Genomic DNA, 24,839 nt, shown 5'->3' with positions numbered 1-24,839 from the left:
TCTTTTTTTGGAAGAGAGAGAGAGAAGGAGGGGGGGGGGGGGGGGGGGGGCTGTGCTGTCAAACCGTGACCGTGCGTGCCAATGAAGCGTCGCCTGTCACTTTATCTCCTTCAAGAAGCCTCCACTGTCTCCCTTCACTCCTAATATTTGGGTTGTATACCGCAGGGATCCGCCGTACTCCAAACTAATTCCCTTCAAAAAGCTTAATGCATTTTTTTGGGACTTTTTTCTTCCTCCTTGTGTCTCCTGACAGGTATTCTCCCGACAACGGCGCTCGGACGAGTTCAATCCCCAGACCTCGATGACTGGAGCGAGAAGGTGTACCGATTCGAAGGCAAAGCATCCAGGTACTTTGATCTGCTCTGGTGAATAAAAAACACTCACATGGGAAGAAGAGACAGGTGGAAGGAGAGATGACAAAGTGAGAGTTTAGTATGTACAGTAGGTGTTGAGATAGAGGAGTGGACAGAAAAGGTTAGAAGAAGAAGAAAGTGAAGAAGAGGTTAAGACTTGAGGTAAAGATCTGAAAAAAAGTGAACAATGGAGATGAAGTAGGAGGTATAAGGTAGATAAAGGCAGCAGCTGAACTCAGATACTGCATGTAAGGAACATTTTGAGGTACTTTATTTCAGTATTTCCATTTTACGTTACTTGAGAAGCAGAGTAGAAGTTTCTTGCACAACTTCTCCTACTTCAAAGATGTCAAAGCTTCGGCATCACTTGTAATAAAGAACAACTTTATTAATAGACCAATATGGGTTTCAGCTTGAAAATGGGAAAATAAACGTATGCATAACTTTTTTTTGTGGACCCAGCATCAAATTTCTGATTTTAATCCATTTTGAGAGAATATATTAGAGGTTAATGGCAAAAATGTCTAAGTGGTGTAACCATAAAAACTTTCTTCCTTTCTTTCTTTCTTTCTTTCTTTCTTTCTTTCTTTCCCGCTCTCTCCTCTAACTTCTTGTTCTTGCTTCTTCATCCTCTTCCTTCCTTTCTTTTTCCTCTTTCTCTTTTCTTCCTTCCTTCCTTTCTTACCTCCTACTTCTTGTTCTTTCTTTCTCTCCTTAGTCCTTTATCTTTCCTTCTTTCATTTCTTACTGTCTTTTCTCTTTTCTTTCTTTCTTTCTAGGTAGTTTTAACATATTTTTGAATTGCTCATCTTGCCAACCCTTATTTGTCACAGACCCCTATACTAGATACTAATAGCTGATAGAAAGTCGCCCATAAACAAACTCACTGAGCCAAGGTTCAGTAAGAGAACGGTTCAGCAACGTCATCGACAGACGGGCCGGTGCTCCGTCTCAGTTCTGCGTCTTTCTTACACGAGAATCAAATAAACATCAAATATACACAGCGGTCGACAACAGTACAAGGTTTGTTCATTGGAGCATAAATTAGACAGAAAACAACACAGACAGGCACAGTGAGCATGTTTAGTTAAACAACAGATTTATTCATCTTACATTCTCACTGATTTCCTCATAATCAGACTTTAAATTAATAAAGAATAATTATGCATGTTTCTCTCCCTGCTCAGCCTGTTATAGTTCAGTGTAGTCCTCAATCATCCTCCATAGCACAAAACAATCCAAACAGGTTATGAACTTTATACATATCACGCTTCCTTCTCCCTTTAATTTAAAATCTCCTCTCCTTCATTCTCCAACACTCTATAAATGTTTATGTCCCAGTCAACAGACAGCAAAGTGAGTTTGGATAGTTTGACCTCATCCATAAGTTAAGACCCGTCCACACTAAGAATGATAACTATAACCATAAAGATAGAGATGTGAGCGTCCACACTTATGAACTCTAATGTCCTGTAAACAGCTGCTGGTTCCAGCTGAGTCAGAACCAAGCGGGGAGTTCTGGTCCTCTGTAATGAGGCCAACGAGGAAGAACTTAAAACTGCATTCTATCAAAAGGCCACCAGGGGGCGACCGTTTTGGTGTCAAAAGGACTTCCGTCTCTATACAAGTCAATGGAGAATTCACCAACTTCTCACTTGATTTCTAACCTCAGTAAACGTTTTCAAAATGTGTTTATGGTCTCAATCGCTAGTTTAAAGCCTTCTTCAATGCAGTATGATGTTCATTTGGGACATTTTGGCCTCCCTGATTTTATATTTGACGATAAAGCAGGGTATGCATTAGGGCGTGGCTACGTCGTGATTGACAGGTTGATTGGTTCACAGGTTCAGGAGGGCGCCTCATGCTCCTCCTGATGCCCATATAAGTAGAATCTGTGTTATTATTTTTCTCTCTCTCTGTGCTGAGAGAGGAGCAAAGCCGCATTACTATAAATACATATCAATAATAAAGTCATAATTAAGATGATATTTGCAGGTTTTAAAGTTTTACTGTAGATGTCAGGTTGCTGTTTGGTTTATACGAAGGATTCTGATTGGCTGTCAATGTCGTTATGGTTGTGAATGGCCCTTTAATCATCAGGAAAATTTAAAAAAAGGATAAATAAAGGACAATAGGAAGGTTTTCTTTCCTGCAGAGCATCAATAAATAAAAGTAAACTCTCTTTTGTTGGCATATTGGCACTGAGAAAGTGGCAGATTAAGATCTGTTGGAGCTAAAGTGTCCTCCTCACATGTGACACACAGCAAGAGAAGAGAAAGAAAGAAAGAGAGAGAGAGAGAGAGAGGAGGGGGGGGGGAATAAAAGAGCTGCACAAGAGCTGACAGATTTAAAATAGAGAAGGAAAGACAGTACAAAGGTGCAGTGCGACAAAGAGGAGAGGGAAATTGGGACAGAGAAACAGGCAGTTTGAAGGGAGAAACAAAGAAAGAGTGCAAGAGAATGAAAGGAGCAGAGGAGAGAGAGAGAGAGATAGAAGAAAAGGGGGGATCTGACTTGTCAGGAACAGTGCTATTAATACTTCATAACCAGCAGTATTGAAAATTCCCAGTGAAGCACAGCGAGGGCGCGCTCGTTTTGTTTGATGAGGCGAAGGCTTCATGCGGACGCGTTGAAAGGAGAAGCCTGATTGCCGCTCGCTGCCTCCTCCTCCTCCTCTTCCTCCTCGTCTTCCTCCTCTTCTAACGAGATACCTACGAGGAGGAAGGACGGCAACAGACGACAAGAAACAGCCCCCCGAGAACAAAAGGAGAGAGAGAGAGAGAGAATTATCATAGACGCTCCATAGATAGCGATTTGTTCCCAGTATAGAGAGTATACTGCAGGTCGCGTGTTCATTTAAATATAAAAGAGGGAAAAGGAAGAAGAAGACAATAACAACATGTCAGCTCACAGGAAAACAAAACGATAAACAAACAGCCGAGAAACAGAAGAAGAAGAAGAAGAAGAAGGAATCCCTCTGCTGTCATTATTTACATTAGATCTTCTCAATCAATCAAACTTTATATGGCTCAGTGATAAATAAGGGTTGGCAAGATGAGTAATTCTAAAATATGTTAAACTAGTTTTAAAAGCAGCATCAGGTTTGTTAAAATGTACATTTAGTATTTTTGTTGGTTTTATATCAATTGAAATGACATTTGCACCATTTTTTACCAAAAGTACGACTGAATGCTCCTGAAAATGTCAAATGGTGTAACCACAAAAGAATGATACATATTACATATTTTATCCACCTAGAGAGAAAGAAAGAAAGAAAGAAAAAAAGAAAAGAAGATAAATGAGGAAGAAAGAAAGGAAGAAAGAAAGAAAGGAAGAGAAAGAAAGAAAGAAAGATAAAGGACTAAGGAGAGAAAGAAAGAACAAGAAGTAGGAAGAAAAGAGAGAGTAGAAGGAAAGGAAGGAAGAGGATGAAGAAGCAAGAACAAGAAGTTAGAGGAGAGGAAGAAAGAAGAGAAAGAAAGAAAGAAACAGAGTTAACCACAGTAGAATGATAAATATTACATATTGTATCCTCCTAGAAAGAAAGATAAAGGAGGAAGAGGAGAAAGATAGAAAGAAAGAAAGAACGAACACGAAGGTGGAGGAGGAGAGAAAGAAAGACAAAGAAAGATAAACAAGGAAGAAGAGAAGAAAGAAAAAGTAATAAAGAAAGAAACAAAAAAGAAAGATAAAGGAGGAAGAGGAGAAAGAGAACAAGAAGTAGGAGGAAAGAAAGAAAGAAAGAAAGAAAGAAGGATAGAGGAGGAAGAAGAGAGAAAGAAGAAAGAAAGGAGGAAGAAGAGAAAGAACAAGAAGTAGGAGGAGAGAGGAAGAAAGGAGGAAAGAAAGATTAACGGAGGAAGAAGAGAGGTAAAGAAAGAGAAAGGAGGAAGAGAAGAAAAATTGAAAGAAGTAAAGCAGTCAGGTTCCTGATCTCCATGGTTACCAGAGTAAATGTAATATTTAGAACAATTGTATTCCATTACCTTTATTTAATATAAAGTTATAATGTAAGATCATGCCAAACTAGTTGATATGGTGTTTTATTGACAATTTACTGTTTTTAAGCAAGTTGAATTATTTGGTACAAAGTTTTTTGCATAGCCAACGTTTTTTAGATCAGGCGTCTCCCCATGAGTCTTCGTGTTCGAACCACAGACCATCTGCTCGGAGACTCATCTTAGAAACCTCATCTGACAGAAGACTTTACCCAGATTTTAAGATCTGTGAGCATCGTTTCCCCTCGGAGCCGCTGCCCTCTCTGATGTCAGCAGCATGGTGTTAATATGACGGATAAACTGAAGGGAACAGAGCTGGTTAATCATTTATCCTTTATTTAAACAGGAAGTCTGTTGAGATGCAGCATCTGTTTAACAAGAAGATAAAACTGTTATATTCCTTATTAACCCTTCACATACTGCTCATATACTGACCATAGACTGTATATAAACTGGACGTAACATAACCAAAAAGAGGGATAGAAGGAAGGAAGGAAGGGAAGATGGAAGGAAGGAAGGAAAGAAAGATGGAAGGAAGGAAGGAAAGAAGGAAGGAAGAAAAGAAGGAAGGAAGGAAGGAAAGAAAGATGGAAGGAAAGAAGGAAGGAAGGAAGGAAGGAAGGAAAGAAGGAAGGAAGGAAGGAAAGAGGGAAAGATGGAAGGAAGGAAGGAAAGAAAGATGGAAGGAAGGAAGGAAGGAAAGATGGAAGGAAGGAAGGAAAGAAGGAAGGAAGGGAGGAAAGAAAGATGGAAGGAAGGAAGGAAAGAAGGAAGGAAGGAAGGAAAGAAAGATGGAAGGAAGGAAGGAAGGAAGGATAGAGGGAAAGAATGAAGGAAGGAAGGAAAAAAAGGAAAGATGGAAGGAAGGAAGGAAGGAAGGAAGGAAAGAGGGAAAGAAGGAAGGAAGGAAGGAAAGAGGGAAAGATGGAAGGAAGGAAGGAAGGAAGGAAAGAGGGAAAGAAGGAAGGAAGGAAGGAAATAGGGAAAGATGGAAGGAAGGAAGGAAGGAAGGAAAGAGGGAAAGAAGGAAGGAAGGAAGGAAAGAGGGAAAGATGGAAGGAAGGAAGGAAAGAGGGTACAAGTTCACAGCTATCTATTTCCATACAGTCTATGTCTATTGCCTATCTGTCCGCCCTCCTGAACCTGTGAACCAATCAACCTGTCAATCACAACGTAGCCACGCCCTAATGCATACCCTGCTTTATCGTCACATATAAAATCAGGGAGGCCAAAATGTCCCAAATGAACATCATACTGCATTGAAGAAGGCTTTAAACTAGCGATTGAGACCATAAACACATTTTGAAAACGTTTACTGAGGTTAGAAATCAAGTGAGAAGTTGGTGAATTCTCCATTGACTTGTATAGAGACGGAAGTCCTTTTGACACCAAAACGGTCTCCCCCTGGTGGCCTTTTGATAGAATGCAGTTTTAAGTTACTTCCACGTTGGCATCATTTCAGAGGACACGAGCTCCCCGCCTGATTCTGACTCATGATTAATCTCTATAACAGTTATATTCCTTATTAACCCCTCACTCTTCTCTCTCTCCCCCCTCCTTCTCCCCCCCCCAGGTTGTTCAGTCTGAACCAGAGTTCGGGTCAGCTCAGTATCAGAGAGGGAACTCCTCCCGGCTCGTACTTCCTGCAGGTGCGCGTATCAGACAGCAGCTGGCCGGACGTCACCTCTACGGCTCAGGTCGACGTCACGGAGCTGAAACAGGAAGCTCTGAGGAACGCCGCCTCCCTCCGCCTGTCCAGTGAGTGATGATGATGATGATGATGATGCTGTTTTTGTGCCAGTATTAAATGGAAGATGTCTTCTTTCTGCAACCTCCTGTCCAGAATTTGTGTTTCCTTCTTTCTGTTCGACCATTTTCTCCCATTATTTCTCTTGTTTCATCTTCTCTAATTCAGCCTCACTCCTTCTTCCTCCTCCATTGTGTTTTTTTAACCCTTCTGTTGGTGTAACTTTTGTCCTCCTGGGTCAATTTTGACTGTTAATAAAGTACAAAGGTATAAATTATCACCCAAATCTTTCCTTCCTTCCTTCCTTCCTTCCTTCCTTCCTTCCATCTTTCCTTCCTTCCTTCCGTCCTTCATGTCTTCTCTTCCTTCCATCTTTCCTTCCTTCCTTCCTTCCATTTTTCCTTCCTTCCTTCTTTACATCTTTCCTTTCTTCCTTCCTTCCTTCCTTCCATCTTTCCTTCCTTCCTTCCTTCCTTCCGTCCTTCATGTCTTCTCTTCCTTCCATCTTTCCTTCCTTCCTTCCTTCCTTCCTTCCTTTTTTCCTTCCTTCCTTCTTTCCATCTTTCCTTTCTTCCTTCCTTCCTTCCTTCCTTCCTTTCCTTCCTTCATGTCTTTTCTTCCTTCCATCTTTCCTTCCTTCCTTCCTTCATGTCTTCTCTTCCTTCCATCTTTCCTTCCTTCCATCCTTCCTTCCATCCTTCCTTCCTTCCTTCTTTCGTGTCTTCTCTTCCTTCCTTCCTTCCTTCCTTCATTCCTTCCTTCCTTCATGTCTTCTCTTCCTTCCTTCCTTCCTTCCTTCCTTCCATCTTTCCTTCCTACCTTCCTTCCTTCTTTCCATCTTTCCTTCCTTCCTTCCTTCCTTCCTTCCTTCCTTCCTTCCTTCATATCTTCTCTCCCTTCCATCTTTCCTTCCTTCCTTCCTTCTTTCCATCTTTCTTTCCTTCCTTCCTTCCTTCCTTCCTTCTCTTCCTTCCATCTTTCCTTCCTTCCTTCTTTCCACCTTTCCTTCCTTCCTTCCTTCCTTCCTTCCTTCTCTTCCTTCCATCTTTCCTTCCTTCCTTCTATCTTATTAATAACATATTGATCCTATTCTCTCCTCCTGCAGACCTGACAGTGGAGGAGTTCTTCAGCAGTAGCGGAGGTGAGGAGAGTCGTTTCTCTCGTTTGGGCCGAACGTTGGCCGAACTCCTGCAGACGCTGCCGGAAAACGTGCAGATCTTCTCTGTGAGCGACGCCGGCCGCCGCGGAGAGAAAGAGCTCAACGTCTGGTTCGCTGCTCGCGGCTCAACGTACTACAAAGCAGAGAAGCTGCACGGATACGCAGCGGCAAATAAAGCAAAGGTGAGAGAGAGAGAGAGAGAGAGAGAGAGAATAAAGTCGTAATATTACGAGAAAAAAGTCGTAATATTACGAGAAGAAAGTGGTAATATTGCGAGAATAAATTTGTAATATTGCGAGAATAAAGTCGTAATATTATGAGAATAAAGTCGTAATATTGCGAGAATAAAGTCGTAATATTGCGAGAATAAAGTCGTAATATTACGAGAATAAAGTGGTAATATTGCAAGATAAAGTCGTATATTGCGAGAATAAAGTGGTAATATTGCGAGAATAAAGTCGTAATATTACGAGAATAAAGTCGTAATATTGCGAGAATAAAGTGGTAATATTACGAGAATAAAGTCGTAATGTTACGAGAATAAAGTCGTAATATTGCAAGAATAAATTTGTAATATTGAGAGAATAAAGTCGTAATATTACGAGAATAAAGTCGTAATATTGCGAGACTAAAGTCTTAATATTGCGAGAATAAAGTCGTAATATTGTAAGAATAAACTCGTAATATTGCGAGAACAAAGTCGTAATATTGCGAGAATAAAGTCGTAATATTGCGAGAATAAAGTCGTAATATTATGAGAATAAAGTCGTAATATTGCGAGAACAAAGTCGTAATATTGCGAGAATAAAGTCGTAATATTGCGAGAATAAAGTCGTAATATTATGAAAATAAAGTCGTAATATTGCGAGAATAAAGTCGTAATATTGCAAGAATAAAGTGGTAATATTGCGAGAATAAAGTGGTAATATTGCGAGAATAAAGTCGTAATATTACGAGAATAAAGTCTTAATATTGCGAAAATAAAGTCATAATATTGCGAGAATAAAGTTGTAATATTGCGAGAATAAAGTCGTAATATTATGAGAACAAAGTCGTAATATTGCGAGAATAAAGTCGTAATATTGCAAGAATAAATTTGTAATATTACGAGAATAAAGTCGTAATATTGCGAGAATAAAGTCTTAATATTGCGAGAATATTGCGAGAATAAAGTCGTAATATTGCAAGAATAAATTTGTAATATTGAGAGAATAAAGTCGTAATATTACGAGAATAAAGTCGTAATATTGCGAGACTAAAGTCTTAATATTGCGAGAATAAAGTCGTAATATTGTAAGAATAAACTCGTAATATTGCGAGAACAAAGTCGTAATATTGCGAGAATAAAGTCGTAATATTGCGAGAATAAAGTCGTAATATTATGAGAATAAAGTCGTAATATTGCGAGAACAAAGTCGTAATATTGCGAGAATAAAGTCGTAATATTGCGAGAATAAAGTCGTAATATTATGAAAATAAAGTCGTAATATTGCGAGAATAAAGTCGTAATATTGCAAGAATAAAGTGGTAATATTGCGAGAATAAAGTGGTAATATTGCGAGAATAAAGTCGTAATATTACGAGAATAAAGTCTTAATATTGCGAAAATAAAGTCATAATATTGCGAGAATAAAGTTGTAATATTGCGAGAATAAAGTCGTAATATTATGAGAACAAAGTCGTAATATTGCGAGAATAAAGTCGTAATATTGCAAGAATAAATTTGTAATATTACGAGAATAAAGTCGTAATATTGCGAGAATAAAGTCTTAATATTGCGAGAATATTGCGAGAATAAAGTCGTAATATTGCGAGAATAAAGTCTCTTCCTTCCATCTTTCCTTCCTTCCTTCCTTTTCTAAGCCTTAAAACTAGAATCCCAGAGTTCAGCGTGAACTGTCTCACATTTCAAAATACACAATGTACCATTTTCCCTTTAAGTACAATATTTAAAAAATGTTCTTCTAATTTAACAAGGAAACATCTTGATGATGTCATAATGATCTGTGCTGATATGTTGGTGTTTTTCATTGTTTTTTGGGGGGAGTTATCACACTGAACCATGACTCAATTACACAACAGTGCAAATAAAATAACTTTACCTGGTCGTCTGCAGTTCTTCATCATCATCATCATCATCACACTTCCTGCTTGTTTCCTTCCTGCATTCATTTTAATTAATATGCTAAACAAGAAGCTCCACATATAGCAGAGAGCAGAGAGGGTTAATGACACAATAATTACACATCAATTAAACATCACAGTCACACAGTCACGCATCATCGTGCTCAGTTCAGCAGGCGTTTAACACACACACACACACACTCACACACACACACACACACACACACACACACACACACACACACACACAGAGGAGAGGTTAACTACATGTATCTCCATCGAGTGGCTCTTCATGTGACACACGTGCACACGCATCCTTCAGATCCATTAAAAGCATTGAGTGCAGCTGCTGACCTCAGATCAGAGCTGAGAGAGGCAGAAAGGTGATGACACAGTTAAAACACACACACACAGGTCTGTAGTTATATCGCTGTGAGGAGCCTCGTTAACTCTTACAGCGTCACATTTGACCCATTTTTACATGTCAGAGCTGTAAAAACATCATATACACATTCATTTTAGCCTGACCTTTGCTAATGTGACCCACAGTTTACACAATTGGAGACAAAATGCTTCAATTTTAAAATTCTTTTGCAGCTGATACACATTTTTATATATGCATGATGTACAAATTTGGCCAAAAATATGCATTAAAACATGTTTCTGTATTCATCATATTCTATAAAGTAGTAAATGTGAATGTGTTCTTTCAATAAGATTAATAAAATAGAAGGATTAATAAAGTTTATTAATGACTGATGGGGAATAGATGAAAGGGAAATTAGTGTGTAGACTGATTATGAGTCAGAATATGAGCAGTATGTGAGGGTTCACTACAGCTCCTTACCTTAACTTTAACCCTTAACTTTAACCTTAACTTTAACCCTTAACTTTAACCCTTAAATCAGACCCTAAAGCTCGGCTCACAGCTGCAGAGTGTCGTCTGTATGACATTAATAAAAAATGAGATTTACAGCTGTTACTTTATCCTAAAGATTCTTTCCTATCTAATTATCAGACTGCCTAGCTACAGGTTGTCACCTTTAAATAGACCTGAGGAAGAGCTGCACCTTGAAAAAAACTTCCTACCTTCCTTCCTTCCTTTCTTCCTTTCATCCTTCCTTCCTTCCTTCCTTCCTTTCATCCTTTCTTCCTTCCTTCCTTCCTTCCTTCCTTCCTTCCTTCCTTCCTTCCTGCCTTCCTTCCATCCTTCCTTCCTTCCTTTCTTCCTTCATTTCTTCCTTCCTTCCTTCCTTCTTTCCTTCCTTCCTTCCTTTCTTCCTACCTTCCTTTCATCCTTCCTTCCTTCCTTCCATCCATCCTTTCTTCCTTTCTTACTACCTTCCTTCCAGCCTTCCTTCCTTCCTGTCTTTCTTCCTTCCTTCCTTCCATCCTTCTTTCCTTCCTTCCTCCCTTCCCCTTTTCCTTCCTTCCTTCCTTCCTTCCTTCCTTCCTTCCTTTCTTCCTACCTTTCTTCCATCCTTCCTTTCATCCTTCCTTCATTCCTTCCTTCCTTCCATCCTTCCTTTCATCCTTCCTTCCTTTCTTCCTACCTTCCTTCTATCCATCCTTCCTTCCTGCCTTCCTTACTTCCTTTCATCCTGCCTTCCTTCCTTCCTTCCTTCCTTCCTTTCTTTCTTTCTTCCTACCTTCCTTCCATCCTTGCTTCCTTTCTTTCTTTCATTCCTTCCTACCTTCTTTCCTTCCTTCCTTCTTTCCTTCCTTCTTTCCTTCCTTCCTTCCTAAAACATCCCATTTAGGCTCAACGAGAAGAAAAATCCATGTTTTATGTTGTCATGGCCTCAAGAGGAAAAGCAAAGAAATTAGTATTTAAAAGCACTTTCTTGGTGTGACCTACAAAGAGTTAAAGCTCAAACCAGATAGATTGCCATCGCCATTATTGCACAAAATAAGTTAGTTTCTTTGCAGCCTTCACATGTCCTGTTAAAGTGTCAAAACATGCATCCTGTTTTTTTTAAAAGTGTAAATAACAACACAAAGCACACAGAGTGATTAAAAATAACTCGTGCTGCTGAAGAAAGATGTCTTTAATTGTCTCAGGTGGTTAATTTAAGAACAACAATGTCAGATAAATACAAAGTAAAAGTAAAAGAAAATATAATGCTGAATGAAACTTGGTCTGAAGCCCAAAACGCTGAAGCGAAGCGAAGGAAGAGAAGAGAAGACAGGAAGAAAAGATGGGAGGAAGAGAGGAAGGAATGAAAGATGGAAGGAAGGAAGGAAGGAAAGAAGGAAGGAAAGAAGGAAAGAAGGAAGGAATAAAAGAAGGAAGGAAGGAAAGATGGAAGGAAGGAAGGAAGGAAGGAAGGAAAGAAGGAAGGAAGGAAAGATGGAAGGAAGGATGGAAGGAAGGATGGAAGGAAGAAAGGGAAGGAGGAGGGAAGGAAAGATGGAAGGAAGAAAGGGAAGGAGGGAAGGAAAGATGGAAGGAAGGAATGAAAGAAGGAAGGAAGGAAGAGAAGACAGGAAAGAAGGAAGGAAAGATGGAAGGAAGGAAGGAAGGAAGGAAAGATGGAGAAGGAAGGAAGGAAGGACAGAAGGAAGGAAGGAAGGAAGGAATGAAAGACATATGGAAGGAAGGAAGGAAGGAAGGAATGAAAGATGGAAGGAAGGAAGGAAGAGAAGAGAAGACAGGAAAAAAAGATGAAAAGAAGGAAAGATGGAAGGAAAGAAGGAAGGAAGGAAAGAAGGAAGGAATAAAAGAAGGAAGGAAGGAAAGATGGAAGGAAGGAAGGAATGAAGGAAGGAAGGAAGGAAGGAAGGATGGAAGGAAGAAAGGGAAGGAGGAGGGAAGGAAAGATGGAAGGAAAGATGGAAGGAAGAAAGGGAAGGAGGGAAGGAAAGATGGAAGGAAGGAATGAAAGATGGAAGGAAGGAAGGAAGGAAAAGATGGAAGGAAGGAAGGAAGGAAGGATGGAAGGAAGGAAGGAAGGACAGAAGGAAGGAAGGAAGGAAGGAAGGAAGGAAGGAAGGAAGGAATGAAAGACAGGAAAGAAGGAACGAAGAGAAGACAGGAAAGACGGAAGGAATGAAAGATGGAAGGAATGAAAGATGGAAGGAAGAAGGAAGGAAGGAAGGAGAGAGAGAGTGAAATACACGCAGCTGGAGAGAGACAGCCCCCCCCCCCCCCCCCCCCCCCCCTCTCACATCCCATAAAGACAAAAAAAAATGAGGGTAAAAAAAATCAAGATGACAAGCAGAGAAAACGAGCGAATTTGGCAACAGAAAAGCAAAATGACAGTAAAGATTTAACAGGAGGAGGAAATGACAAGAGAAACACACCAAAGTGCATAAATAACACTAAGGGAATAAATTCAGATGTGTTGATGGAAGTAGAGATGAGATCAAGGAGAAAAGGCTGCTGTCACTCGGTGAAACGTTCATGTTCAAACAGATAAAACACTTCTGAGAGTGTGTTTGGGTTTTTGTTCCATGTTGGTTTTTAACTCTGGGTTTTAATATTAAGGTTTAATTGTAAATATATATCATGTCCTGCTACTTTAACACTAATATATTACCATAAAAAAACCAATGTAACAGTCCACTAGTTATTCATTTATTAACACAGTTTATACTACAAAACTTTCTCAATTTACTTTTATTAGAAACACAATAAAAACACAAATATAAACACCTGAAACTGTGAGTCAGGTTAATGAGGAAGGAAGGAAAGAAAGATGGAAGGACGGAAGGAAGGAAGGAAGGAAGGAAGGAAGGAAGGAAAGATGGGAGAGAAGGAAGGAATGAAGGAATGAAAGAAGGAAGGAAGGAAGAAAAGATGAAAAGAAGGAAGGAAGGAAAGATGAAAGGAAGGAAGGAAGGAAGAGAAGACAGGAAGAAAAGATGAAAGGAAGGAAGGAAGGAAGGAATGAAGAAAGGAAGAGAAGCCAGGAAAGAAGGAAGGAAGAAAGGAATGAAAGACAGAGGGAAGGAAGGAAGAAAGAGAAGACAGGAAGAAAAGATGAAAGGAAGGAAGGAAGGAAGGAAGCAATGAAAGACAGAGGGAGGGAAGGAAGGAAGGAATGAAAGACAGAGGGAAGGAAGGAAGGAAGGAAGGAAAGATGGAAGGAAGAGAAGACAGGAAAGAAAGAAAGGAAAGATGGAAGGAAGAAAGAGAGAAAGAAAGAAAGAAAGAAAGAAAGAAAGAAAGAAAGAAAGAAAGAAAGGACAGATGATAGAAAGAAAGAAAGGAACCTTCATAATCCCATTGGGGAATTTCAGGTATCTCATACACACATTTATAAATACACATAGAGACATAAACAGTAAAACACAACAAAAGACAAACACAGATAATAACAAACCACTGAGTTAAATATTAAAAAACAGGGAGTCTGTTATTCTTTAATGTAACCTGAATGTTTTCTGTCCCGTCTCCAGCTGGAGGCGACGTTAGGAGTTTCCATCTCTCAGGTCGGAGTTGACGACTGTTTCTACACCGACTGCAGTCAGTCTGGCGGCTGCAGCAGCAAAGTTTCATTCAGCCAATCACCGACGGCTCTGAGCACCGGTAACGTCTCTCTGGTGTCGTTGTCGCCCTCGACGACGGCGCTCTGTGGCTGCAGGAGCAGAGAGAAGACTCACCTGCCCTGCTCTGCTTACTCCACTAACCCCTGCTTCAACGGGGGGAGCTGCCAGGACGGACGCTGGGATACAGGTAAGGAGGGATGAAAGGAGGAGGGGTTACAGGTAACGAGGGATGAAAGGAGGAGGGATGATAAGGAGGAGGAGGGGTTAAAGGAGAGATGAAAGGAGGAGGGATTAAAGGAGGAGGGGTTAAAGGAGGAGGGATGAAAGGAGGAGGAGGGTCAAACCTTTTATAATACCTTTTAAAGGAAGGAAGGAAGGAAGAGTAGACAGGAAGGAAAGATAGAAGGAAGAAAGGGAAGAAGGAAGGAAGGTAGAAAGGAAGGAAGGAAGGAAGAGAAGGAAGGAAAGACAGATGAAGAAAGGAAGAGAAGAAAGGGAGGAAGGAAGAAAGAACAAATGGAAGGAAGGAAGGAAGGAAAAGAAGACAGGAAGGAAAGATGGAAGGAAGGGAGGAAGGAAAGATGGAAGGTAGAAAGGAAGGAAAGAAGAGAAGGAAGGAAAACCTAAAACCTCGACAAAGGAAATTAAACATCCTTTCAACAGCAGAACAGAGTGTTTGTTTGTTTAAACAATAAAATAAAACCCTAGAATAATAAACCAACTCTCTCTGGTTCAGATGTGAATGTCCTCCCATGTTCGACGGGCCCGAGTGCAGCAGACCAAACACAGCTTCGGTGGCGAGGGTTACGCTGGTTTCCTCCCATCATGCCTTGCTTCCAGAGCCACATCTCTCTGCAGTTCCTGCGGAGTCGGCAACGGGCTTCTCCTCTACGACGGGCCGCTCGGACCCGCTCACCCCGGAGAACAGGAGGACTTTCATCGCTATAGGTGAGAGTCCTGCTCGGGTGCTAAATGATTAAGATGTTCCAAAGTTGAAGCTAAAAGCACATTTTAACCATAGACTGTATAAAAGAAATGGACGTAACATCCGTGACGTCACCCATTGGTTTGTGGACTGCTGCTCGGAGGCCAATAGTATCGGATCTGAGCAGCGCCATCTTGAAAATTTCCGGTGCATGCTGGAAAAATAAAAACAGGGATTCTACTTATATGGGCATCAGGAGAGAGCATGAGGCGCCCTCCTGAACCTGTGAACCGAATCAACCTGTCAATCACGACGTAGCCACGCCCTAATGCATACCCTGCTTTATCGTCACATATAAAATCAGGGAGGCCAAAATGTCCCAAATGAACATCATACTGCATTGAAGAAGGCTTTAAACTAGCGATTGAGACCATAAACACATTTTGAAAACGTTTACTGAGGTTAGAAATCAAGTGAGAAGTTGGTGAATTCTCCATTGACTTGTATAGAGACGGAAGTCCTTTTGACACCAAACGGTCGCCCCCTGGTGGCCTTTTGATAGAATGCAGTTTTTAAGTTACTTCCGCGTTGGCATCATTTCAGAGGACTGGAACTCCCCACCTGGTCCATACTACCTGCTGCAGGTAGATAAGAATGATGTAATCACATAATAGTCATATCTTTATTAGTTTAGGGGTCAGATCATCTAGTGTTCTGCCTCTTAATAACCAGCACTGATACATTCTGGCTCCATTTCTGCTATGAAGAACACTGAAAACTTTAAAAAGCAGCATCCCCCTTTTATTCTGCTGTTTTCTACTTTAAACTTCTAAACAAACAGAAACTAATCTCACAGCGCTGGTGCCGAACGTGCCGCCTGTCGTCCTTTTCAACGCGACACAAAGAGCGAATCAATCCGCCGCTGTAAGGCTCCGCTCCTCCACGGACAAAGAGCTTCATAAAGTCTAATGTCAGCTCCCGGTGGTCCTGATGTGGTGTTAATGGATTAGCTTCAGATGGCCTTTCAGACGCTTCTTGCATAATCTGGTGGCATTAAAGTTATGTAATTATTGAACCGCGGGGTGTTTGTTCCGAGGGGGGGGGGGGGGGCAAGGGGGGGGGGGGGGGGCAAGGGGGAGGGGGGGGGGGTCAGAGATGGCTGCATCATTGATCAGTGATGTGAAGCTCAATGTTCAATAACGAGGCCGTGAGGTTGATTGGGACACACACACACAGAGACACACACACACACACACACATATACGCACACCACACACACACACACACACATACAATACACACACACACACACACACACACACACATACAATACACACACACACACACACACACAGAGACACACACACACACACATAGACACACATATACACACACACATCCTGCTTTACTGTAATGATGTCATAATAACTACATCACTCATAATACTGCAGTACTTTTACTGTAATACCGCATACTACAGCGCTCATAATACTGCAGTACTTTTACTGTAATACTGCGTACTACATCGCTCATAATACTGCAGTACTTTTACTGTAATACTGCATACTACATCGCTCATAATACTGCAGTACTTTTACTGTAATACTGCATACTACATCGCTCATAATACTGCAGTACTTTTACTTTAATACTGGGTACTACATCACTCATAATACTGCAGTACTTTTACTGTAATACTGCATACTACATCACTGTAATACTGCAGTACTTTTACTGTAATACTGCATACTACATCACTGTAATACTGCAGTACTTTTACTGTAATACTGCATACTACATCGCTCATAATACTGCAGTACTTTTACTGTAATACTACATCACTATAATACTGCAGTACTTTTACTTGTAATGAAGTATTTTTACACTGATGTCACATCTCTTTACTTCCAGAGTTGAGGAACGGTGTTCCAGCTCTGAGTATAAATCACGGATCAGGAACGTTGACTCTGCAGCTTCCGCCTAAATCCACCGTCACAGACCGGCGCTGGCATCGCCTCGACATCATCAGTGATGGAAAGGTACCTGAGTTACACCTGATGATGACATTTATAAATGTACATTATTAATATTTTCAATAAGTTACAGAAATACAAAATGGTTTGAAGCACAAGTTTAATTTAGTGACTTTATTTTTATTCCAAACTGTGTGTGTGTGTGTGTGTGTGTGTGCGTCTGTGTGTGTGTGTGTGTGTGTGTGTGTGTGTGTGTGTGTGTGCGTGCAGGCCGTCCAGCTGATCCTGGATCAGTGTGGGGGAACGATGGTGAACGAACAGGAAGGAGTCGGTGTTGACGTTCAGGAAACAGACGACTCCGGCTGGAGCTTCAGGAGAAACGCCCGGAAACCAGAGGTGAGAATAAAGAGCTGCATCACAATATACTTTGATTCTCCTCTCTTCTCCTCTCCTCCTCCTCCTCCTCCTCCTCTCCTCTTCCTCTCTCTCCTTCTTCTCCTCCCTCATCCTACTTCCTCCTCTCTCCTCTTCATCTCCTCCTACTCCTCCTCTCTCCTCTTCATCTCCTCTTCATCTCCCTCCTCTTCCTCCTCCTCCTACTCCTCCTCTTCCTCCTCCTCCTACTCCTCCTCTTCCTCCTCCTCCTACTCCTCCTCTTACTCCTCCTCCTCTTCTGGATCCCTCTTCCTGTCTCTTGTTGCTCTCACTCTTCTCTCCTCTCCTTTTGCTTTTCTCTGCTCCTCCTCTTCTTATCCTTTACTTTTCTTTTTACCATCCTCCTTTCTCTTCTTTCTTACAATGTTCCCCCCATCACAACTGCCTGCTCCTCCTCCTCTTCATCTCTTACTCCTCCTCCTACTCCTCCTCTTCCTCCTGTCTCCTCTTCATCTCTTACTCCTCCTCCTCCTCTGGATCCTTCTTCTTGTCTCTTGTTGCTCTCTCTCTTCTCCTCATATTTTTCTCTGCTCCTCCTCTTCTATCACCTTGTCTTCTTATCCTTTACTTTTCTTTTTACCATCCTCCTTTTCTACTCTTTCTTACAATGTTCCCCCCATCACAACTGCCTACTCCTCTTCCTCTGTCTCCTCTTCATCTCTTACTCCTCCTCCTCTGATCCCTCTTCCTGTCTCATGTTGCTCTCACTCTTCCTCCTCTCCTCATATTTTTCTCTGCTCCTCCTCTTCTACCACCTTGCCTTTTTATCCCATACTTTTCTTTTTTATTTATCCCCCTCTTTCTCCTCCTACTCCAACTTATTTTGCTCCTCCTTCTCCTCCTTCTCTCCTCCTCTCCTCATGTTCTTCCTCCATGGGAACAATCCTGGAGGGAATAAAGCTTCACGTCACTCTACACAACAAACTCTACCTCAAATATTTAATGAAGAGACTTTAAACACGTTTTAATCCTCCTCCTCTTCCTCCTCCTCTTCCTCCTCCTCCTCCTCCTCTTCCTCCTCAGGTATCTGAATGTCTTCCAGCCTCTTCAGTTGGGAGGAGTGAAAGAAACGTCTCCTCACCGACGTTACCGTAGTTTCACCGGCTGCATCCGAAATCTGGTGGTGGACAGTCAGGTAACACTGCTGCTCTGTGTGTGTGTGTGTGTGTGTGTGTGTGTGTGTGTGTGTGTGTGTGTGTGTGTGTGTGTGTGTGTTGTGAGTGTGAGTAGGAGTGTGTGAGTAGGTGTGAGTGTGTGTGTGTGTGTGAGTAGGTGTGTATGTGTGTGAGTAGGTGTGTGTGTTTGTGTGTGTATGTGTGTGTGTGTGTGTGTTTGTGAGTAGGTGTGTGTGTGTGTGTGAGTAGGTGTGAGTAGGGTGTGTGTGTGTGTGTGTGTGTGTGAGTAGGTTTGTGTGTGTGTGAGTAGGTGTGTGTTTTTGTGTGTTAGTAGGTGTGTGTGTGTGTGTGTGTGTGTGTGTGTGTGTGTGTGTGTGTGTGAGTAGGTGTGTGTGTGTGAGTAGGTGTGTGTGTTTGTGTGTGTGTGTGTGTGTGTGTGTGTGTGAGTAGGTGTGAGTGAGTGTAGGCGTGTGTGTGTGTGTGGTGTAGGTGTGTGTGTTGTATGTGTGTGTGTGTGTGTGTGTGAGTGTGAGTAGGCGTGTGTGTTAGTAGGTGTGTGTTTTTATCTGTGTGTGTGTGTGTGTGTGTGTGTGTGTGTGTGTGTGAGTAGGCGCGTGTGTGAGTAGGTGTGTGTGAGTGTAGGCGTGTGTGTGTGTGTGAGTAGGTGTGTGTGTTAGTATGTGTGTGTGTGTGTGTGTGTGAGTGTGAGTAGGCGTGTGTGTTAGTAGGTGTGTGTTTTATCTGTGTGTGTGTGTGTGTGTGTGTGTGTGTGTGTGTGTGTGTGAGTAGGCGCGTGTGTGAGTAGGTTGTGTGTGAGTGTAGGCGTGTGTGTGTGTGTGAGTAGGTGTGTGTGTTAGTATGTGTGTGTGTGTGTGTGTGTGAGTGTGAGTAGGCGTGTGTGTTAGTAGGTTGTGTGTTTTTATCTGTGTGTGTGTGTGTGTGTGTGTGTGTGTGTGTGTGTGTGTGTGTGAGTAGGCGCGTGTGTGAGTAGGTGTGTGTGAGTGTAGGCGTGTGTGTGTGTGTGAGTAGGTGTGTGTGTTAGTATGTGTGTGTGTGTGTGTGTGTGAGTGTGAGTAGGCGTGTGTGTTAGTAGGTGTGTGTTTTTATCTGTGTGTGTGTGTGTGTGTGGTGTGTGTGTGTGTGTGTGTGTGAGTAGGCGCGTGTGTGAGTAGGTGTGTGTGAGTGTAGGCGTGTGTGTGTGTGTGTGAGTAGGTGTGTGTGTTAGTATGTGTGTGTGTGTGTGTGTGTGAGTGTGAGTAGGCGTGTGTGTTAGTAGGTGTGTGTTTATCTGTGTGTGTGTGTGTTCTTCCTGCTGGAAACTAAAGACCAAAAACCTAACCTCTCTCTCTCTCTCTCTCTCTCTCTCTCGCTCGCTCTGTCTCTCTCTCCCTCACTCTCTCTCCAATCTCTCTCTCTCTCTCTCTCTCCCTCCCTCCCTCTCTCAGGTGTATGACCTGGCGTCTCCAGGTGAGAGCGTGGGACAGCTCTCCTGGCTGCAGACTAACAGACGGTGTGTGTGTGACGGCGGCCGGTCCTTCCTGCGGCGTTCACTCGTCCTGCCTCGCTGAGTGGGATCCTTCAGCTGCGAGTGTCACCCAGGATACACGGGACACAAGTGTGACAGGGGTGAGAGAGAGAGCCTTAAAAAGAGAGAGAGAGAGAGAAAGAAAGAGAGAGAGAGAGTCACTGTGCAGTTTGATGCTTTTTTTGATGTGACATCCATTGAAAATCAACTTTAAAGACTTTAAGAGGAGTATTTATATATATAGCCCAATTTGATCTTGTGGGCCGGGCCATTAAAAAGATGGAAGGAAGGAAGGAAGGATGACAGAAAGAAAAGAAGGAAAAGAAGACAGGATGGAAGGAATGACAGGTGGAAAGAAGGAGGGAAGAAAGGGAGGAAAGGACAGAAGGAAGGAAGGAAAGAAGGAAAGATGGAAGGAAGGAAAGAGGGAAGAAGGAAGGAAGGAAATATGGAAGAAAGGAAGGAAGGAAGGAGGGAAAGACGGGTGGAAAGAAGGAAGGAAGGAAAGAGGGAAAGAAGGAAGGAAGGGAGGAAGGACGGAAGGAAAGATGGAAGGAAGGAGGGAAGGAAAGAAGGAGAAGAAGACAGGAAGGAAAGATGGAAGGAAAGAAGGAAGGAAGGAAGGAAGGAAGGATGACAGAAAGAAAAGAAGGAAAAGAAGACAGGATGGAAGGAATGGCAGGTGGAAAGAAGGAGGGAAGAAAGGGAGGAAGGACAGAATGAAGGAAGGAAGGAATGAAAGAAGGATGGAAAGAGGGAAAGAAGGAAGGAGGGGAAGGAAAGATGGAAATAAGGAAGGAAGAAAGGGAGGAAGGACAGATGAAAAGAAGTAAAAGAAGACAGGAAGGAAAGCGGGGTCGGTTCTGGCCCAAAGTAAAATAAGACCAATATTCTGAAACGTTGACCAGAGTTCATCTTCATGTGTATAAACTTGTATTTTTATGTTTCCTCCTCTCCTCTCAGCCACTCCGGAGTTCTCCTTCGACTCGGGCAGCGTGGTCCGTTTCCAGCTCAGAGGAGGCGGAAGCTCTCGCCGCACGAACATCCAGCTGCTCCTCAGAACCAGAGCCGCATCGGGAACCTTGCTCTCCGTCACGTCCCGGGAAGCCAACGAGTTCATCGTCCTGGAGGTTCGTCAGTTCATCGATACCTCTGTCAAGCTCTTACTACAGTTAAAGGATCCCAGACACATGATATCTTAAAATAGTTAATAATAGTTAATAATAGGGTGTCTGATGTGACTTTGGTCCATAAAGGTCCAGTTATCTCATTAAAATTATCATTATTGAAATACAAATCTGAAAAATTCACAAATCTGTGAATATTCTTAAATTTTAATTTTTGAGTTTTTATCTTTAGACACAAAAACATGAGGCTCGATGGGAAGATTTGGTGACATTTAGTCAGTGTTGGGGGGGAAGGAAGGAAGGAAGGACAGATGGAAGGAAGGAAGAAAGAGAGGATAGAAGGAAGGAAGGGAGGAAAGAAGGAAGGAAGGAAGGAGGGACAGATGGAAGGAAAGAAGGAAGGAAGGAAAGAAGGAGGGACAGATGGAAGGAAGGAAGGAAGGATAGACAGAAGGAAGGAAGGAAGGAAGGAAGGAGGGACAGATGCAGGGAGGGAAGGAAAGAAGGAAGGACAGAAGAAAAGAGGGAAGGAAGGGAGGAAGGAAGGAAGGAAGGTGTGAAGGAAGGAAGGACAGAAGGAAGGAAGGAAGGAAGGAAGGGAGGGAACATTTACCCTAACAGCTGAAAACATTGGTTAGAAAATTAGGAAAGTCATCAAATGTAATAAGTTACATTACTTTGATGAAGTCATTGAAATAGTTACATTACTTATTACATTTTAAACAGAGTAACTAGTAATCTGTAATCTATTACAGTTTAAACAGAGTAACTAGTAATCTGTAATCTATTACAGTTTAAATATAGTAACTAGTAATCTATTACCTTCCTAACCCTTTTTAGTAAACCTTTACCATCTTAACGTTGATCTTCTCCTGCAGATCTCGGACGGTCTCCTCTCCGTTCGTTCCAACCTCGGCGACGGCGCTCACGCTCTGCAGCTCGCCGGCCAGCGGGTCGACGTCGGGCAGTGGGTCATGGTCAGCCTCGGTCGCCATGACAACCTGTTCACCCTGCGGCTGGAGAGAGGTGGGGGGTCGCGGGAGGCCGAGGCTCGACTGGGGAACCGGAGGGAGATGGTGGTTCACCCGGCGAGCGTGATGGTCGGGAACGGAGCCGACGCTGGAGATAAGGCGGACTTTCAGGGTGAGATTCAAAGTTTGATGTTTTTAGACCCCGTCTGTTTTGACTGTTCCTTCTTTCCTCCCTTCCTTCCTTCCTTCTGTCTGTCCTTCCTCCCTCCCTCCCTCCCTCCTTCTCTCTTTCTTTCCTTCCTCTCTCTTACCTCCCTTCCTTCTTTCCTTCCTCCTTCTCTCTTTCTTTCCTTCCTCTCTCTTACCTCCCTTCCTTCTTTCCTTCCTCCATCCCCCTTTCTTCCTTCCTTCCTCCCTCCCTCCTTCTTTCTTTCCTTCCTTTCCTTCCTCCCTTCCTACCTCCCTCCTTCTCTCTTTCTTTCCTCCCCCCTACCTTCCTCTTTTCCTTCTTTCCTCCCCCCTACCTTCCTCTTTTCCTTCTTTCCTCTGTCCTTCTTTCCTTCCTTTCTCCCTTCCTCTTTACCTTTCTCCCTACCTCCCTCCTTCCTTCTTTCCTCCCTCCCTCCTACCTTCCTTCCTTCCTTCTGTCCTCCATCCTTCCTTCCTTCCTTCCTTATTTCCTTTCCTCCTTCCTTCCTTCTTTCCTTCCCTCCTTCCTTCTTCCCTCCTTTCCTTCCTTTTTGCTTCCTTCCTCCCTTCCTTCCTCCCTTCCTTCCTTCCTTCCTTGCAAGTTTAACTTAACTAACTAACTGACCTCATTCCCTCCTCCAGGCTGCCTGCGGGACGTTCGTTTTAACGGTCAGGTTCTTCCTCTGGACGGACAGAGCCGGGACTTGGTGACGGTGCTGGAGAGGCGCGGCGTCACCTCAGGGTGCTCCAGTGACGCCTGCGGAGCCCAAACCTGCCGAAGCCCGCTGCGCTGCATCGACCTGTGGAGGAAACACCAGTGCAGGTGAAGGACGGACACACACACACACACACACACACACACACACACACACACAGACAATCTGTAAAAGATTTGTTTCTATCTATATTGTTTCCTTATGGATTCTCTTTGTAAACAAGCCACTGATCCTGATTTCAGTTTTCTTCCTGCAGCTGAACAGCAGATATGGAAATATATTATCTGTATATAGGGTTGCAAAAGTCTGGGAATTTTCATACTTGGAAACTTTCAATGGGAATTAACGGGAATAAATTGAAAATGTACAAAATTGCATGTTAGCCTAAAACAAGGAACTTAAATGTAGTTAGAAATTATAATGTAATTTAGGTTAAAACAAGCAGATTTAATGTAAATATAGTTGAATATGTCAAATGCACATATCATATTACTTACTGCAGGGCCACACCTCCTACATGCACTGTGTATTCCTCTATCACATGCACACATTATTTATAGAAAGAAATATGTTTATTTTACTCAACATTCATGTTTTTGTTGTTTAATGAAAGAATTGATTTAAGTTCTAATCACAAATAAATCAGTCAAAATGTCATTTAGAATTTTTTTTATCAGTTTTCATGCATGTCTGCTTATGATAGAATAACATGTTTATATTAATGTTTGTAGACAGTTGATGGTTTGTATAAATTACCCCAAAATTTCCAGTTAATTCCCATTAATTCCTATATATATATAGATAGATAGATAGATAGATAGATAGATAGATAGATAGATAGATAGATAGATAGATAGATAGATAGATAGATAGATAGATAGATAGATAGATAGATATACTTTATTGATCCCAAGCTGGGAAATGACAGTGTAGCAGCAGCATTACACGGACACATAGTGACGATACATATACTACGATATACTAAATACGGTAACTATACATACTAAAATAGCAAAATATAAAGAATAGGCTATACATAGTGAAATAGCAAAATAGCAATAGTAAATGAAATAAAATATATTCGCATGGAAAGTTTCCAACTTGGAATATTTCAAAAATTCCCCAGTTTGACTTCCCATGGAAAGTTTCCAGAAATTTATCGGATATTTTCTTCCCCTTTGCAACCCTTTCTGTATCTGTTGTGAAATCTAATCTCTCTTTTCACCTTCGTTTAATAATCTTATTTTTCTCTTTTTCCTTTGATTAATGTAACTTTCAAACAGCATTAAGCTCTTTGAGGGGCTTTTGCACATCTCCATCACATCTTCTGTTGCTTATATGTGTATAATATATCTGTATAATCAGTATAATCTGTATAATCTGTATAATCTGTATTATTTGTAAACATGTAAACTAATAATAACTAAATCCTCTCCAGGTGTCCCGGTGGTCAGGTGACAGTGACGGATGATGCAGGTGAGCAGCGCTGCATGCCGTCTCCCTGCGGTTCGTCCTCCTGCCGTAACGGCGGCGTGTGCCAGGCGCTGTCACCGGACAGCTACCGATGCCGCTGTCAGGAAGGATTCAGGGGTCAACGCTGCGAGCTGGGCCAGGTCAAAGGTCACCGGCTGGCCGCTCTCAGCCCGAGCTCCATCCTGGCCATCAGCATGTGTCTGCTCGTCTTCTTTGGTAAATTAATTAAACTTTATTTCTACATGCAGGTTAATGTTGTGCTTCACAGTTGATAATAAGACAGAACCATAGACTGTATATAAAACAGACGTAACATCCATGATGTCACCCATTGGTTTGTGGACTGCTGCTCGGAGGCCAATAGTATCGGATCTGAGCAGCGCCATCTTGAAAATTTCCGGTGCATGCTGGGAAAAATAAAAACAGGGATTCTACTTATATGGGCATCAGGAGGAGCATGAGGCGCCCTCCTGAACCTGTGAACCAATCAACCTGTCAATCACGACGTAGCCACGCCC

General features: G+C 42.2%; 1 protein-coding gene across 1 annotated transcript in view; it reads left to right on the top strand.

The window, feature by feature from the left end:
* The window catches only part of si:dkey-22o22.2 (putative neural-cadherin 2), a 96,588-nt gene that overhangs the window by 66,502 nt on the left and 5,247 nt on the right, over positions 1-24,839 (top strand). The window contains 20 exon segments of the mRNA XM_062423195.1: positions 254-347; positions 5,925-6,109; positions 7,204-7,439; positions 13,783-14,047; positions 14,596-14,643; positions 14,646-14,678; positions 14,681-14,741; positions 14,743-14,806; positions 14,808-14,820; positions 16,709-16,836; positions 17,041-17,129; positions 17,131-17,166; positions 18,229-18,340; positions 19,766-19,798; positions 19,800-19,890; positions 19,893-19,946; positions 20,809-20,975; positions 21,851-22,115; positions 22,775-22,955; positions 24,287-24,537. Coding sequence (XP_062279179.1) covers positions 254-347; positions 5,925-6,109; positions 7,204-7,439; positions 13,783-14,047; positions 14,596-14,643; positions 14,646-14,678; positions 14,681-14,741; positions 14,743-14,806; positions 14,808-14,820; positions 16,709-16,836; positions 17,041-17,129; positions 17,131-17,166; positions 18,229-18,340; positions 19,766-19,798; positions 19,800-19,890; positions 19,893-19,946; positions 20,809-20,975; positions 21,851-22,115; positions 22,775-22,955; positions 24,287-24,537 — 2,406 coding nt within the window.

The sequence above is a fragment of the Scomber scombrus genome, chromosome 7 (assembly GCF_963691925.1).
Source record: "Scomber scombrus chromosome 7, fScoSco1.1, whole genome shotgun sequence".
NCBI lineage: Eukaryota > Metazoa > Chordata > Actinopteri > Scombriformes > Scombridae > Scomber > Scomber scombrus.
The sequence above is the reverse complement of the archived record's forward strand: the minus strand, read 5'-3'. Positions and strand labels throughout refer to the sequence as shown.